Source organism: Oryzias latipes, chromosome 19 (genome assembly GCF_053564925.1).
Source record: "Oryzias latipes strain Hd-rR chromosome 19, Olatipes_Hd-rR_3.1".
In the NCBI taxonomy this organism is placed as follows: domain Eukaryota; kingdom Metazoa; phylum Chordata; class Actinopteri; order Beloniformes; family Adrianichthyidae; genus Oryzias; species Oryzias latipes.
The window spans coordinates 22,575,627-22,590,852 of record NC_136255.1 but is presented as its reverse complement, the minus strand read 5'-3'; the positions used below and the strand labels follow the sequence as shown (position 1 = coordinate 22,590,852).

The 15,226-nt window shown below is 38.8% G+C and overlaps 2 protein-coding genes across 6 annotated transcripts in view; both read right to left on the bottom strand.

Moving 5' to 3' along the window:
• Positions 1–727: 727 nt before the first annotated feature.
• Positions 728–8,081, bottom strand: dbf4b (DBF4B-CDC7 kinase regulatory subunit). Of its 5 annotated transcripts, none has more exons than XM_004085139.5 (12): positions 7,974–8,081; positions 7,467–7,659; positions 7,008–7,190; positions 6,577–6,627; positions 6,403–6,472; positions 5,442–5,506; positions 5,263–5,299; positions 5,122–5,167; positions 4,392–4,523; positions 4,092–4,227; positions 3,871–3,995; positions 728–2,796 (listed from the first exon to the last, which is right to left on the bottom strand). In XM_004085139.5, the coding sequence occupies exons 2-12, from the start codon at positions 7,614–7,616 to the stop codon at positions 1,416–1,418; spliced, it is 2,376 nt and encodes a 791-aa protein (XP_004085187.1). In that variant the 5' UTR covers positions 7,617–7,659; positions 7,974–8,081; the 3' UTR covers positions 728–1,415. The 5 variants fall into 5 exon arrangements, with proteins under 5 accessions (XP_004085187.1, XP_011491828.1, XP_020556177.1 ...); XM_011493526.4 differs by having other exon boundaries at positions 7,958–8,072; XM_020700518.3 differs by having other exon boundaries at positions 7,467–7,633; positions 7,958–8,048.
• A 6,583-nt stretch (positions 8,082–14,664) lies between these two features.
• The window catches only part of LOC105357389 (IgGFc-binding protein-like), a 51,051-nt gene continuing 50,489 nt past the window's right edge, over positions 14,665–15,226 (bottom strand). Inside the window, exon 78 of the mRNA XM_078937266.1 lies at positions 14,665–15,222. Coding sequence (XP_078793392.1) covers positions 15,128–15,222 — 95 coding nt within the window. The 3' untranslated portion in view covers positions 14,665–15,127. The remainder of the gene's footprint in view (positions 15,223–15,226) is intronic.

Genomic DNA, 15,226 nt, shown 5'->3' with positions numbered 1-15,226 from the left:
TTGCATTTTTCTCTATAGTTTTGGCCACTGAAGAGTTGAGGAAAGCAGAATTTCCCTCTGTACCTGCCCTGACATGGTCAGTTTTGACTTTTACTTCATGAAAACTTACTGAATGATGTATTAGAAAATAAAAACACGTATTACAAATTTGATTCCCATGAGAAAGCATATCTTTAGGTTTTTTTTAAACCCAAATCTGCAAAGTTTTTTTTTTAATAAAACAAAACAACTAAAGATGTTTAAGATTTTCAACTGTGTGAAGACTTTGGCTTAAATTTTTCTACATTCAGGGTTGAGGTTACTCACATTTACATTTCTTTTGGCATATTAATGTGTATGCTGTTAATTAAACTGTTACTCAAGACTAGTTACTTTTGGAAGGTTTTCTTTAATCTAATTCCAATAGCTCTGCTTGAAATCTTAAAATATATATTTTTTAAGAGATTTTGGTTCCTTTCAAATTTCTTCGTTCTTCTGACTTTATGGACTTTTGAATTTAGTAAAGAATATAACAAGCATTCCTGTTGTGTAGTTAAAAAAGGCTTTTGACAAGACTAACCAGGAACTTCTTAAACACAAATAGAAAACCCAAAGATGGAGATTACACATTAAATATTGTTTGAACAGGAAAACGCTGGTCTGATGAGTCAAGATAACACATTGAATCTTTCTTTTCAACTTTTCAAAAGTCAGAATTGATTAAATTAAATTGTCCAGACGTGAAAAATTTTAGAGCTAAAAAAATTTATTATATAAAATATACAAAGTTTGTACAGAATAATTCCTGAAAGTCATCTTTCAAACTAAAATCTCCATTTATTTACAGGTTTAAGAACGCATCTAACGGGTTTTATTAGTGGATTGAATTGAAGCTTTGAAACTTTGACCTGTTATTGTCATCTCCTGATGACAATCCGACGCCAAACAACCTTCACGTCCTTCCAGAATTTTTACAGACCTCCTTCTCCTCGGATCTGGCCCGTCTTCAAAAAGCAGGAAGAGCCATTTGACATTGACGGTTTATCTCTACGGCCGGCGGTTCTCAATGTGTTTGGCCATCAATGGATGGGATGGGATCCAGGCGCAGCACTTACAGTAATTGAATAATGCCCCCTTTCAGAAAAACCTCATTAAATTCTCAGCACCCCCCCCCCCCACCCCCACCCACACACACACACACACACACGCGTGTTCCCAGACAGAGCTGATGAACAGCCGCAGTCAGCAAAAACCACTGAATGTTGTTTGGAGGAGTCCGGTCAAGATGGAGGATGTTAGAGAAAAAAATGAATAAATGTCTCATTTATAGAAAATAAAAAGAGATTCTTAAAGAGGAAGAAAAATCATTAAAGAAATGCTTCTCATTTCTTGTTTCTCTGGCCTTAAGTGCTGTTAAATTTAAAGTAGAAGTTCTCCTAGTGTTGGACTTCAACAACCTGGACTAGCGTCCTGCTGAAAGCTGAAGGCTCCACGTCCTCCCCGCACGCAGACGCAGCCGGGTTTAAGGGCGGGAGCACGGTGTGCAGATGCGACTCGTAGCTGGTGTCGTGCATCCACGGACACGGCCTGTGGAGCAGCTCTGCGTCCACAGCACAGCTGTGCTCAGAGGGCGCTGGAGCCGGGGTTTGGTTGAGGCGTGCCAGCAGGTTGCAGTCCCAGTCTGAGTCAGAGGATGAAGGAGAGAGCTCGGCCGGGTCGGGGATGAGGCCTGGTTCGATGGAGATGGAGGTAGACAGATAGAGGGGCGGCAGAGAGGACGCCGCGGCGTTAGGTCCGTCAGAACCATCACAGATGGCTGCTTTGGAGGACAGAAGCCATGAAAGCTGATCCCTCCCAGAGTCAATGTGATTTGGACCCTGAGAAGAATTCTTTAAAGGAACACAAGATGAAGCAGTAAACATGGAGAACGGATTATTCAGATTTCCATGAGAGACACTGTCAAATGAAACCCAGCCACGCAGAACTGCCACACTGTCTCTTTGAGGTTTGGCGTCCTTAATGCTGAGCTCAGACCACTGACCGCTGTCCCCAAACGACGCCGTCCTCCGCCTTTTACGGTGCATGTGAACAGGGCTGGCGGATCTGCAGCGCTTTTTGGGGTTTGGCGTGATGGGCGACTGTCTAGGGACAGAGTTTGACCAACGGCGCGTTTGAGCAGCAGGCCTCAAGCTGCTGTTGAAACCAAAGAGTCCATCAGACCTAAAAAGAACTCGTTTCCCTGGATTACTGGCATCCACAGAGAGAACGGGGCTGGACTGAGGAAGGGTTTGATGTGGAACGTTCATTTCATAAGTCAGTTCTCCCACAGTCTCTACTGTGGAGAACCTTTGAGGACTGAGAACAGGAGGTTCTGAGTCCGGGCTTCTTTGTTGTTCCATAGTGTCAAGTGAATAAGGGATTTGTGGGCTGAGAACTGGAGGCAGAGCGTAGGGATCCCAAGAAAAGCCTGTAGCAGAGCAGTCGGAGGACGGTTTTTCCGTTTGTTGATAAGCGGTTCCGACTCGTGGCTCTGGAGTCAGAACAGGCATGACCGGGCTCGATGCACGAGGCTGCAGGAGATCTGGGCACTGCCGGTCCACCTCAGGATGGAAAGTAGGCGGAGCAGCTTCATTTTCAAAAGTAAAAACGGGCCCTGGTGATGGAGGACCACAGAAAAGAGGCCTTCCAGTCGGGCTGGTATCACCAGCAGTTAGGGAAGAACCTTGTCTCTGCAGGGCCCGAACAGCACGCTCCATCTCAGCATCAGTTAGAGGCTCCAGTTCACAAACGGCGTCGAGAGGAAGAGGAGTTGTTGGTCTAAAAGGCAAAAATAGATAAATGAATGAATACAAATAGGGATGCCTTTATCAGAGGATGTAGTGTCAGACCGGATGGTAATCGGATGTTGCATCCTGATCAGGGATCGGATTTTTATTTTCCTCTCATAACTATGATCAGCGCTGTGTTTTTCAAGTTCATTAGAGCAGCTAAATACTCTACTGTAAGCTTAACACATCCTGAATGGATCACAACATTTTATTGTCGTAAAACACAGCAGGATCCGGCACTAGTTTGAGCAGGAGGCCCAGCAATACAGTTTGGTACAGTTAGCAACATATTTACAGATTCATACTTCTGAGTTCAAAAACCGCTTTAATAAACGTTCAGGACTGACAGCAAGTGTCTTTATTGGTTTGTCTAAATGCAAACTATTATCTTAAAAGGCATGTAAAATATCTATATATAAATTCTTAATACATACATACAGTATACATATTATCTTAGTCTTTTTATTAAGAGATGAATGGAAAGATGGCTGTGAGACTGCTGCCAAGGGACCGTCTACAAAGTTCAAGCTCCAGGAAAAAATAATTTAAAAAAACCTTGAATATCTCATAAATAACCAAATTGAATAAATAGTTTCATTGATATGAGCCACTAATGAATACTCGTGAAGGAAAATAAATGTACATTTTTTTAAAATTTTTAATAAATTTGAATCATATGTGATCAGAAATGTTCAATAGTTCTTAAGATCCTAAAGCTACAGTCAGCAAACTTTCTTACATGACTAATTCTCACCTATTGTTATTAGTTAATAGTTAACTTCTGTTTCTAGTTGATAGCTGGATTATTTGTTTTTGATTGTTTCATCTACTCTACTTCACAGAAGTGCGCAGTTTTAGTGTTAAATGATAAAATAAGGTAAATTAAATAAAAATGGGGTCTGGAGCCATTTATTCATTTGTTTTCCTTTTTTTTTTAAATGCGTTACAAAAGTATGTTATTGGTTCTCTGTGTCAGCAGATTCTTAAAAATCAAAAGACTCTGAATTTGGATCGGAGCAAAAAAAAAAAAAAAAAGACTGGTGAATCGCTAAATAAATCTCACCTTTTGGAGGTTTCTTCTGCAAGCCTGGGATCAAATCCTGGAGACATTTCAGCCACAAGCTGATCTACTGTTCTGTAGTTGAAGGGATTCAGCACAAACGAACGATGCTGATCCGACAGTAGATGCTGTAAGGACAATGAGATAGGAAAGATGGGAGAAAACAGTCATCAGCAAATCAACAAACAGGCAGTTTTTTCACTAAATCAATCAATCAATCCCACCTCCTCCAAATTGGTGAAGGTTTCACAGCAGCACTCGCAGTACGAATTGTCCTTCTTACGAGGCCGCCAAGGTGAGGGGCTACAAAAAACCCCAACTGGAGATTTGTCCTGAGCTTTGTTTCCAATTTTCTTTACTCTGATTGGTGAAGAAAACAACTCTTAATGACACAACCCCTCCAAAAATATCAAAAACATGGTATAAATTTAAGGTTTTTGGTCTTATTTTATACTAATTTAGCGCCAGAAAAAAATAAATCTAAAGAGAATTTTTAAGCAATCCAAGGATCTTAACTGAATCACCTTGATTTACTGTTTTCACGGTCGGGCTGTTTGTCAAACTGAGGGGGGGGAGGCGCCTCAAAAGGACTGTGTCGACCCGAGTAGAACAGGGCAGGAAGAGTCATGGACTGCACATGCAGAGGTCGGTATCTCCTGTTGAATGGCAAAAGAAAGGAATAAAACAGAGAAAAACACCTAAGACGTCTGTCAAACCCCATAGTTTAAGTTGAAAAGAACTTAAATATGTTCACAGAGTAAACAATTTGAATTTAAAAAAAAATGATGGTAGGAGAAGTTTACACCGATGAAATCGACTTCCACTACACTGCAAGCCTCATGGGGCTCACTGGTTCTTTCCAAGCGTTAACCAGAGCTTTTTAATTAACCTAAATGTGAGGGCAAATGAAAGGACTTGTGAACACTGAGGCCCCCCCTGGCAGAAAAATCTAGAAGAAATTGAATCTGCTGCACTCCTGGGGAACAGGTCTACTGGGGATGGAGCCGCTCGTCGCATTACATACCACCTCTCAGCCGCTTCAATTAAGAAAGTCATCTGGGCTGAAATGCATACCCCCCATGAACGACAGACACGGCAGGGCAGATCGCTGCCACCCGCCTTGGTCTCCCTGCTGCACTTGACTTGGAAAAAGGGAGCTAATCTGACACCATAACCCGAAACTCTGCGGGCATGAACACTGTTCATGTTTTGCCCTAAATGAAGCATTAAAGCTGAGATGTGTGCAGAACTCACCTGCTTACGTCTTCAATTTTAAGATAAGGGGACCTCAAAGGTGCAGCTGTTTGGGAGACATGAAGACAAATGACAAAAACTTTAAAACTAGGCAAACAACTCAATTCCTTTTAGTTGAGAAGGGCATAAAAAAAACCTAACCTCTGACAGCTGGTTGCCTTTGCTTGGTGGAAATCTTCTGTGGAAAATAGTACACAGGAAAGGATTAAAAAAATACAACACACTAACCCATTTCCCTTTGTTTGTTACTTGTTTGAAAGCTGAACAGACGTTTTCTTTAGAGTAAAAGAGAAAATAAAGAGGTTTAGCATCATTCTTACCTCTATCCTTTTGTGTTTAGGACTGAAGCTCTCTCGACTCAGCTGTTTCAGACATATGAGGACGTCTGATGGTTTGTAAAGGGAAAAACATGGTTTACAAACTGCAAACACAAAATTTTCATGTGGAAAAGACCCATTTCCAAAGCAGATTTAAACATTTTTCCCTTTTCTTTTTTAAGGGATTATTTTTAAAAATATAATCACAAATGATTTTACTTGTTTTACCTTGAATAAAATTAAATTACCTTCCTTAAATCAGAATTGTAGTCAAATTTTTTTATTTAGCTTTTAACTTCATTGCTTTCCTTAGGATGTTTAGATAAATACATCTACAGCACAGCAAATAAGTTTTTTAAACACTTCTTTGTGTTGAAATTCTGAATGTTTTAGTGATTGTTACCTAGAAAAAAAGACAGTATGTGAAGGAATTTGTTTTATTATTATCATTGCTTAAATGTATTTGGTTAAATGTATGTTTAAATGTTAACTCAGATTGACCTTTTTACCTCTTCTGAAAACAGTTGTGTGTTTGTTCATCTGCTTCTCATCCCCCACCCAGGATGAGGGGTTTACGACACACTGTCCTGAGCTGATAAGGGATACTGTTTGAACTTAGAATCCAACCAAAAGGGTCATTTGACGACACCCCCTAATGAACTTTTTGTCTTTGTCTTGAAAATGTTACCTCCTTCTTGTGTTCTTAATAAAAGCATCACGAGGAGAGGCAGACCTTTGAGAAGAGAAACGTGGTGGACCTTTTCCAACACATTTGCTCCTCTCCCTCGTGCATGAGAAACTTGATTCTTGTTGTGGTTTGTTGTTTATAATTGTGTTTTTCTTTAATGTCTAGATGCATTTATCTGACACATTCACATGCTGCCATCTGTTGTGAACACTTGTTCACTACACTTGAATCGAGTTTGTTGTTATCATCATCAACACAATAAGCTAAAAAGGATACCATCCACATAAAGTATCTTAACGCCCCACGACTGGGCATCAGACAGAACGCTGCTCCCACGCAGCCGCTCCTGGAAGATAAAAAAAAAAAGGTAGAAAGTTAAGATCTCATGATCAAGTTGAACAAAAACTGCAAAGCTCTACAAGTGTAACTGTTGGGGCTGCCATGACTTACATTGTTGCGGATCGCTTTTTCAAGCAGAGCTTTCCCACGGCTCACACAAGCCTGCAAGGACGGATCAAATCAAAACTTTATTTGTAGAGCACTTTTCTGACCGACGTAACTCAAAGTGCTAAACATAAAAAAAAAACATGTTTTCCAATTTTAACCAAAAGCAAAGAAGAAGAAACAGATCTAATGAAACACACCAAACAACTTTAAAAAGGCTCCCATGATTCAATGGGTTTACTGTACTAAAAACATACTGTCACCACAAAACAAACCATTTTTCTTTTAAAAAAAAGTTTACATTTTTTAAAAATCAAATAAACCAAATAAGAGAAAAACATTATTAAATACAGCAACATATTCCATTTTAAAGTTTATAATCAATTTGTAAAAAGCAGGACGCTTAAACAAAAAGCTTTAAAATGTTATTTACATACCATAGATCTGGGTTTTTTGGTTGGAAGCTTAGCGCTGCTTTTCTGCTCTGTCATCAGACGCTGGGTTCCTTCGCCGAGTCCTTTAGCTCCTTCTCCAATCTCCACACCATTTTTCGCCTTCAATCGCTCCTGGCTTCCAGTTACAACAAAACTGACATCCTTGTGCAAGAAACTCTCAATCTTCTACACAGAGGAATAAAAAAAGGCTTTTAGGTCATAGCAGGAACATAAAATCTAATTAATTAAGTTCAGTTTGAAAAAGAAGTTGAAATAAATTTAGTTTAGGTCATTTTTTACTTACAAAAACAAAGTCAAATCAGCAGAAACTATTATCAAACAGGCAATTTAGTCATGTTCTATTTGAAATCTGAAATAGTGCAGTTTATTTCTTTAGATCAAATCTAAGTTACAGAAGTGTATTTGATTCATTTAAATGCTCTTAGGTTAACACATACTTACCCCTCCTAGCAGATATACAGCCTCCAAAAGCAGGGCAGCTGAGTGTTTCTTTACATTGTCGAGATAGAAAGTCTTGCCCTCTAGTTTCTTCTTCCCCGGTGAGAGTTTACCAAAAAGTCCTCGCTCCTTCGAAAACTGTTGTGGCTGCATTGGTTTGGTTCCGTGAGCTAGGATTATTTAAAATATCATCGATCTACGAAAATAAACAACCTAATAATGGTTATTTTTTCCATTAAAATAAAAAAAGAATAAATTAATATACAAAATAAAATCAAGACGTTATATGACTTTCAACGTTCAATTAATACATTTAGATTTTAAAAAGTAACCCCTGATTGTTAAGAACACCAGTTACTGTAGCTAGCTATGTTAGCTTAAGCAGATCGTTTTCTTTTCTTGATGGAAACCGCTAAAACAACGGTTTGTGAACACCAAGACAAAGAAATCCTCATTTTAAATTTCTAATGCAAAAGAGAAAAATGTATGTTTACATAAAAGAGTCCATACGCTTCTAAAAACAGCACGAAGATCTTGAAATCAAGATGTATGAATGCATCCGCCGCTTTTTTAAAAACACTTGCGTAGACGCGAACGTGCGGTCGCGTCATATCCGGTGCCGCGCGAGCTTGAAATAATTTGATAAATATAATTTAAATTATTTTAGAGAATTAATTTTGCAATTTTAAAATATATTCATTTCTTTATTTTGTATTTAAAAAATGTAACCTCTGATTTTAATAAAACTCAGAGGTCTTATTTTTCATTAACTACCGCTTTGATCCCTGGTAGTTGGAGTTTACCTGTACAACAATGGTCTATCAGAATAAATCTGTTAAGTACCAAATCCATCAAACAATAATTCCTTATGTTTTTTACGTATTTGAATAAAACAATAATATTAAAAACCTTAAAAACTATAATTTAAAAAGAAAGTTCTCAATCATTGAAAAGACAGATGTCAAGGCCATTCTTCCTGTCCAGCAGGGGGCAATGTGACGTATTCGAGTTGTTTGTTATCACGATACACACATTAGGAGGCGGTGAAGTAAATGTGGCTGGAGTACTGTCACTTCAGGTGCTCAACTATGGAAAATTATTAAAATGCCCAGCGGTCCCCAAAATTAAAGAAATGCAGTTCAAAATTATAAACAATTATTACCCATCGGCAGAGACGTTGAGGAGTAGATTTGGTTTTGAGGTTGATCTGTGGGGTTTCTGTCATACAGCCCCAAACCAACACCTGTTTTTTTCATGTTTAGTGATCCAAAGATTCTGGCAAATTTGTAAATCTGCTACAGAATGGTTACTGATCTATAGAGCCCCAAACTTTTCGTAATTAAATAAATATGACCCAGTGCAAATACACAATCAACCAATAAATCTCTCATCAATATATAAAAAGATCATGACATTTTGAAAAACCTGCACACATATATTAAATTAGCCATTTTATTATTAAATATATTTCATTTTTCTTTAAAAACCTGTTAATTATTCTAAAAAAGCTTTTTTTTAAATATTGTAATACTAATAAATATAGATATGGATCCACTGATGTAATAAATGAAGATACACACTGTCGTTTTTCACAAGAATACTCTGAACTCTGCAGCATCATCACCAACACCAGTGGTCCATTCAGTGCCTGTCACCCGCATTCCGCCATTTTCAGCCATTTTTCTCTTCTTGTGTCTATGATCTCTGTCTCAACTCTTCAGCCCATGGCATGCTGTGTTCTGCAGTTTCAGCCTACGAGAAAATTTGTACAGCTTTAGGCTTGAACATCCCAGAATGGCGCCCTGCTGTACACTATGGCTCCATTATTATGAATGAAAGCTACGGTGAGGTTGATGGCTTGATCAGGGGAGAATTTTTACTGTACTTTAATGCCCCGCACTATTGTTCTATCAATGTCATCTGACAGCACAAACTTGCTTTGCCTAAATATTTGTCATTCAGTATTATCAACAGAAAACCTGATGGGAGAATATTCAGCTCTTACTGTTAACAGGCCAGCAGGTGGCGACCCTGATCTAATGATTGCACCATGCACCAAATAATGAAAAGAAAACTAGAGATGACATATCTCAGAGGAGTCATGGGACTTTATAGCATTAGTATCTACAGAATGCAGTCCTGCAAACTGTGCAGAATCAGAATCTTTTATTATCACTATGCAGAGCACAACAAAATTGTTTTCAGCAGCTCTTTTTCAATAAATAATTGCACATAGAAATTTAAAAGTGCAGCCAGAGCGTTGTCAACAAGGTAGTGACAGGGGATTAGTGGGTTATATTCAGATCTCAAATATCTAGACATCTCAAAGTATGAAAAACAGAAAGATACAGTATCAATGAACTCTGAATCCATATAAATGGATTTTTGTATTTATTGTTTGTTTTTTGTCTTCTAAGAATTGAACGGCCTCTGTTTTCTTTGGAACAATAAAAAAACTAAAGCATGTCAGCCGATGAGGCAGGACAGTGGAATGCGCTTTTGTTTTATTGTATTTGCCCAGGAATGCCACAGGAACAGTGATGTGTAAACCTGTATTAAACCTCTTTTTTGCCCTAAGTGATCGAGTTATTGTCATTGTTACACAAGAAACTTGTGACAACGAAATTTCCGGTGCTCTCCAGCTGCTTAAACAATAAAAATAGATAATCTTCTAAAGAACAATAAAATTGTGTTTAACTGAAAATATACATATGTACAAAGCTACGTAACTATTCTAATTTGCATTATATTGCACTGGGAATTGTTAATATTGCACATTGGTTTCAGATATTGCACGAGTTACAGTTTTTTGTGGGATTCACATTTATTTAGGAGGTTGACTGCTCTGGGAAAAAAACTGTTCTTGAGTCTATTTGTGCGAGCCTTGTGGGATCTGTACCGTCGGCCTGACGGTAGCAGTTGGAACAGGTGGTGGTTGGGATGGTGGGAGTCTTTGATGATTTGCCTGGCTCTGCTCGTGTAGCGAGAGCTAGCAATGTCCTCTAGGCTGGGCAGGGGGGAGCCGGTGATTTTCTGGGCCGTGTTGATCACCCTCTGCAGCGCCTTCCTGTCTGCGGCCGAGCATCCTGCATACCAGGCTGTTATGCAGTACATGAGGATGCTCTCGATGGTGGCTCTGTAGAAGGTCACCAGCAGCTTCTTCTCCAGGTTGTTCCTCCTGAGTATTCTCAGAAAGTGGAGACGCTGCTGGGCCTTCCCTACTGCCGCAGTGGTGTTTGCAGTCCAGGAGAGGTCCTCTGTGATCAGCACACCTAGGTAGCGGATAGAGTGAACCCTGTTCCCTATATGGCTTTGCAGATTGAAGTGGTAAAACAATTACTTTCTGTGTCTTTTGGTGTCAAATAGACTCGTCCATCACCTGTGAAAGCAGTTCAGGGACTTTGTCTGTCTGTCTTTACTTTGAAAGGTTTCCCCTTCTGTGACAGTATGGGACAACTGAACTGGTATCCAGCAGAAAGGAACATGCGGTCCTCGGGAGCGTTCTGCCAGGAGGCAGAGAGCATCAGGTCTCTGTGGACCCCTGTCTGGCCCCAGTTCCCCTCCTCTCAAAGCCAGACGGGAGTCGTCTGGCTTTGAGAGGAGGCTGTCACCGCCGCCCTCATCGTCAGTCCTCTCCTGTTCCCATGGTGGAGCCGGACGCCCATCAGCAACAATCCTTCCTGGACCCACTGGAACAGGACATGTGGCTTTGGGAGGACTTTTACCAGGAGGGAGAGGAGATCGAGACACATTGGGCTGCGGACTGGTTCCAGTTTCTTAGCCCTGGGGGTGGTCCTCGACGCACCCCAACTTGCCCCTTCTACCGGGTGGAACCAGAAGCACCCCAACCTGCTCCAGTTCCGGAGTTTGTCCACGACATAACCCCACTCGCCCCTGCTTGGTTCATCCAGGCAAAAAAGGATAAATAATAAAATAAAGTAATATGAAGATAGATATAAGAAATAAACATAACTAAATAAAATGCAACAGTAGCTCCGATGTGACAGTTCATGTTTGTGTTCTGTGCTCTCTGAGTGTCAGGAGTTCATCAGAATGATGGCTCCGGGGGAGAAGCTGACTTTGAGTGGTTTTGGCTTGCACAGTCCTAAAACGCCGCCCTGATGGGAGAAGGCTGAAAAGGTATGTCTGCGATGAGAGGGGTCTTTTGCGATTCTGCCAGCTGCCCTGAATGGAGGGAAGGTTGGAACCAATAATCCTCTCAGCAGAGCTGATGATTCTCTGCAGTCTGTTCCTGTCGTGTCTGGTTGCTGATCCAAACCAGACCGTAATAGATGTGGTCAGGACAGACTGGATTATTACAGTGTAGAAGATGATCAGCAGCTCCTGAAATAGGTTGAACTTCTTGAGTTGTTGCAGGAAGCACAGCCTCTGCTGAAGCTTTTTCCGGAGTGAGACAATGTGATTGGTCCACTTAAGGTCCCGCGAGATGTTGGACACTTGGAACCTGTGTGAGTCTATTAAGGAGACAGTGCTGTTAAGAATTGTGTGTGTGGGTCCTCCTGAAGTTCACTGTCATCTCTTAAGTGGGTTCAACTCCAGGTAGTCCTGCCTGCACCAGAGGACCGCTCCCAGTTTCCCAGAGTTTACACATCTCAAAGAGCTGTTGCTGTTTAACCCTTGTGCTATCTTAGATGACCCCACCCTTGCATTGACGTGTTATTCCTACCATGAAAAAGGTGGATAAAGGTGGACAGATTACATGTAATCCATGGACACCAGTGAAGATTACAAATCATTGAAAAAAAAGGCACAAGGGTTAATTGAGTATTCTCTTTCTGTTTCTGTTATATCTGTATCTTTTGTTTGCTTTTTCCTTTTTTTTCAAATATCTTTTTCTATATCCCTACCTTTACCCCCCTCCTGGATAGCTAACCACAAAATGGGATCTGTTAGGCGTGTAACACACGCAAGGGAACATTATTCATACTAATTACATTTCATACAATCACACGCACACTGCCCTCACGGGAGGAGACAGTCAGAAGGATGCATACAGCTTTCTCACACACCCTAGGGTCACACACAGACACTACAATGTTGGTCATTAATTTTGCTTTCACTCAGTCAGTGTATTAATATAGATTACGGTCATTTGAAGTATAATTTAAGGTATTTTGACTCTAGTTTAAATTAAACTGTTGCAGTGAAATGGGAATGTTTTTGATTGTTTTGCTATTTGTTTATGTATCGCAGGTTATATTATCATCCCAATATTGATCACTAATGTTGCACATCGCTAGTTTTCCTCCTATTGTGCAGCCCTAGTTCACATTGTGAAGTTTAGTTCAAATGTCTAGATCAGTGTTTTTTAACCTTTTTTGAGCCAAGGCACACTTTATCCTTGAAAAAAACCCGCGGCACACACGCATACGAAAATTAAAGAAGGAGAAACTCTATAGTCTGTACTGATGTACAGTCCCTCCACAATCTCACATGCATTTTTGTGAGTTTGTGATAATTATGGAAGTTGCAGCTGTTTTTTTCTAAAAGTTGTGATAAAAGTTAAGTTAGTTTTCAGTAATAATTTTAGACTAAATTATTTGAAAATTTACCCTGGTAGTTTTTTTCCCCTTTAGTTTATTAACATGCAATTTTATGTAACCTCACAACAAATATATTCTTTCTAAATAGTGATAAACCTTTTTATATTTATATCAATTTTAGAGCAAAGGTAAATGTTTTTTTTTGAACAATTAAATGATCACAATATGTTTGATAAAATGCACACAAAAATAACATATTAATGTTTTCTGTAGCTACACAAAAAGTGAACATACTGAAGTTTTATTAGATTTTCTCTTGTCTTTATCAAAGATGAAGTCTTTGAAAACTTAAGCAAAATTTTTACATTTCTTTTTAGATAATTAAATTGTTTGAATTTAGTTTAATTGTGTCTGTTGGCCACTTCACCTTAATCCTGTTTCTTAAATGTTGTTATTATTATTATTATTATTAAGTTTAACATATAAAATAATCCAGACCTTATTAGAAAAGGGTTTCAGTTAGAAAGATGATTTGGACCAAACTTTGGAATGTTTGGCTGTTAATAAACACAAACCTTGAAGGAGAACTAAACTGCTGGCCTCTGATTTAATCAAGAACATTTTAAAACTGTTTAATGTGTGTTCGTTGTGGTTTCAAGACGTTTAACAGGGAAGACTCATTGTACGCTGAGATGCTGTCACTTTAACCCAGTGCTTCTCAATTATTTTTTTCAAGGCCCCCCATAGGAAAAGAAATTGTTTAGAGAAAGTCAGCAGTCTGAAAATACAAAAAGTATTTCCAGTATTTCCAGTGTAATATAGACAAAAATACAACAGATTTGACTGCAATTATTGCAGGAACTATTTTGGCTGGAAAAGGTGAGGCTCAGGGGCCATTTCCTGTTTTCATGGTAGGTGACAAACTCAGGAGCTATTCAAAAGAGTGTGAATCATTCCTGGAACAACACAAATCTCTGGAAGAAGAGATAAATAATATGAAAAATAATGTTTTCTTTGGAATGCTCCCTTTAACTGCTTTGTTTGCATTGTCTCATTTGGTAAGATCAGAAGACCAAGTGTGTATGTACACTGTGCAGGAAGGTAATACGTGAACATACCCAACATTTACTACTGAAAGTAACATGTAGTCGAGTGGAAATAGGGATGACTTTCTTTTACAGTCCCGTTTCATTGTACTTAAGGGGTAGTTTCTGTGGTAAGTTCATGGTAAATACCATGAAACATACAACAAGTACAGATCTAAAGGTCAAGGTACTTTATTTGTACTTAACTTGTTCTTACATGTGATAAGTACCACAAAAGACACCTTTGTACAACATGTAAATACCCACTAAGTATATTATAAATACTTAGTATGTACCACATAAGTATGAACCAAATACGAACCGCATAAATACACAGCAAGTACCATGTAAGTACCAAGTAGACCCCAAAAGTACCATGTAAGTACCATGTAAGTACCATGTAAGTACCCAGTAAGTCCTGTTAAAAAGTACTGTGTAAACACCTTGAAAGTACTCATTAAATTCCATAAAAAGCATCATGTAAATACCCTGTAAATACCCAGTAGTTACACAATAAGTACCATGTAAATACCACTTAAGTACACTGTAAGTACTGTGCTGTAAAAGAAAGTGTTACCGAGTTATCAATAAGAATTTAACAGTGCACGAGAGTTGACAAGAAAAAGTAACTTTATTGATTGGACATGTACATGACAAGGGGTGGGATTATATAAATTCGCTTCCTTCCACTCCCTTTCAAGCAATATTTATTAATATGTCTAATTATCCAAAGTTTGATTAGTTATTGTACGAATGTATAACTGATGATTGTATTGTTTTGTGTATTCTTATTTGATTGCTTGAAATAAACCATTTCAAATCAAAAAAATCAAAACATATAGCATATGTCTGCATTAAACATACCAAAACCCTAAAAATCACACAGAATTAAGTGTTTTTAATCAATAGAAATACATTCAAGAGTGAAAAAAGAATTAAAATTTCAATTAATCTTAAAGGCCTCCACTTTAGACAACATTACAAAAAAAACACCCAAGTAATTAAACCCCTCAGATACAACTAAGTTTAAAAAAACCAAAAAGGTTTAAAAATGTAAAGTTTTGTCCCTGGAATCTCACAGGATTAGAGTTTTGGCTGCCAGCAAAGTAACAACCACAGTGAAGACTGATGTCAGCTGTCCCGGAGCGCGGCTTGCCTTGAGTTTTCTGTCTGT

What these genes read in the sequence shown, in the direction of transcription:
- dbf4b (XM_004085139.5), bottom strand. Translation starts at nt 7,616, where the DNA reads ATGCAGCCACAACAGTTTTCGAAGGAGCGAGGACTTTTTGGTAAACTC. An exon ending in CTGTATATCTGCTAGGAGGG is followed by an intron (nt 7,191 to 7,466) that starts GTAAGTATGTGT and finishes TCCTCTGTGTAG; the next exon opens with AAGATTGAGAGTTTCTTGCA. An exon ending in TAAGATACTTTATGTGGATG is followed by an intron (nt 5,507 to 6,402) that starts GTATCCTTTTTA and finishes ACAAACCATCAG; the next exon opens with ACGTCCTCATATGTCTGAAA.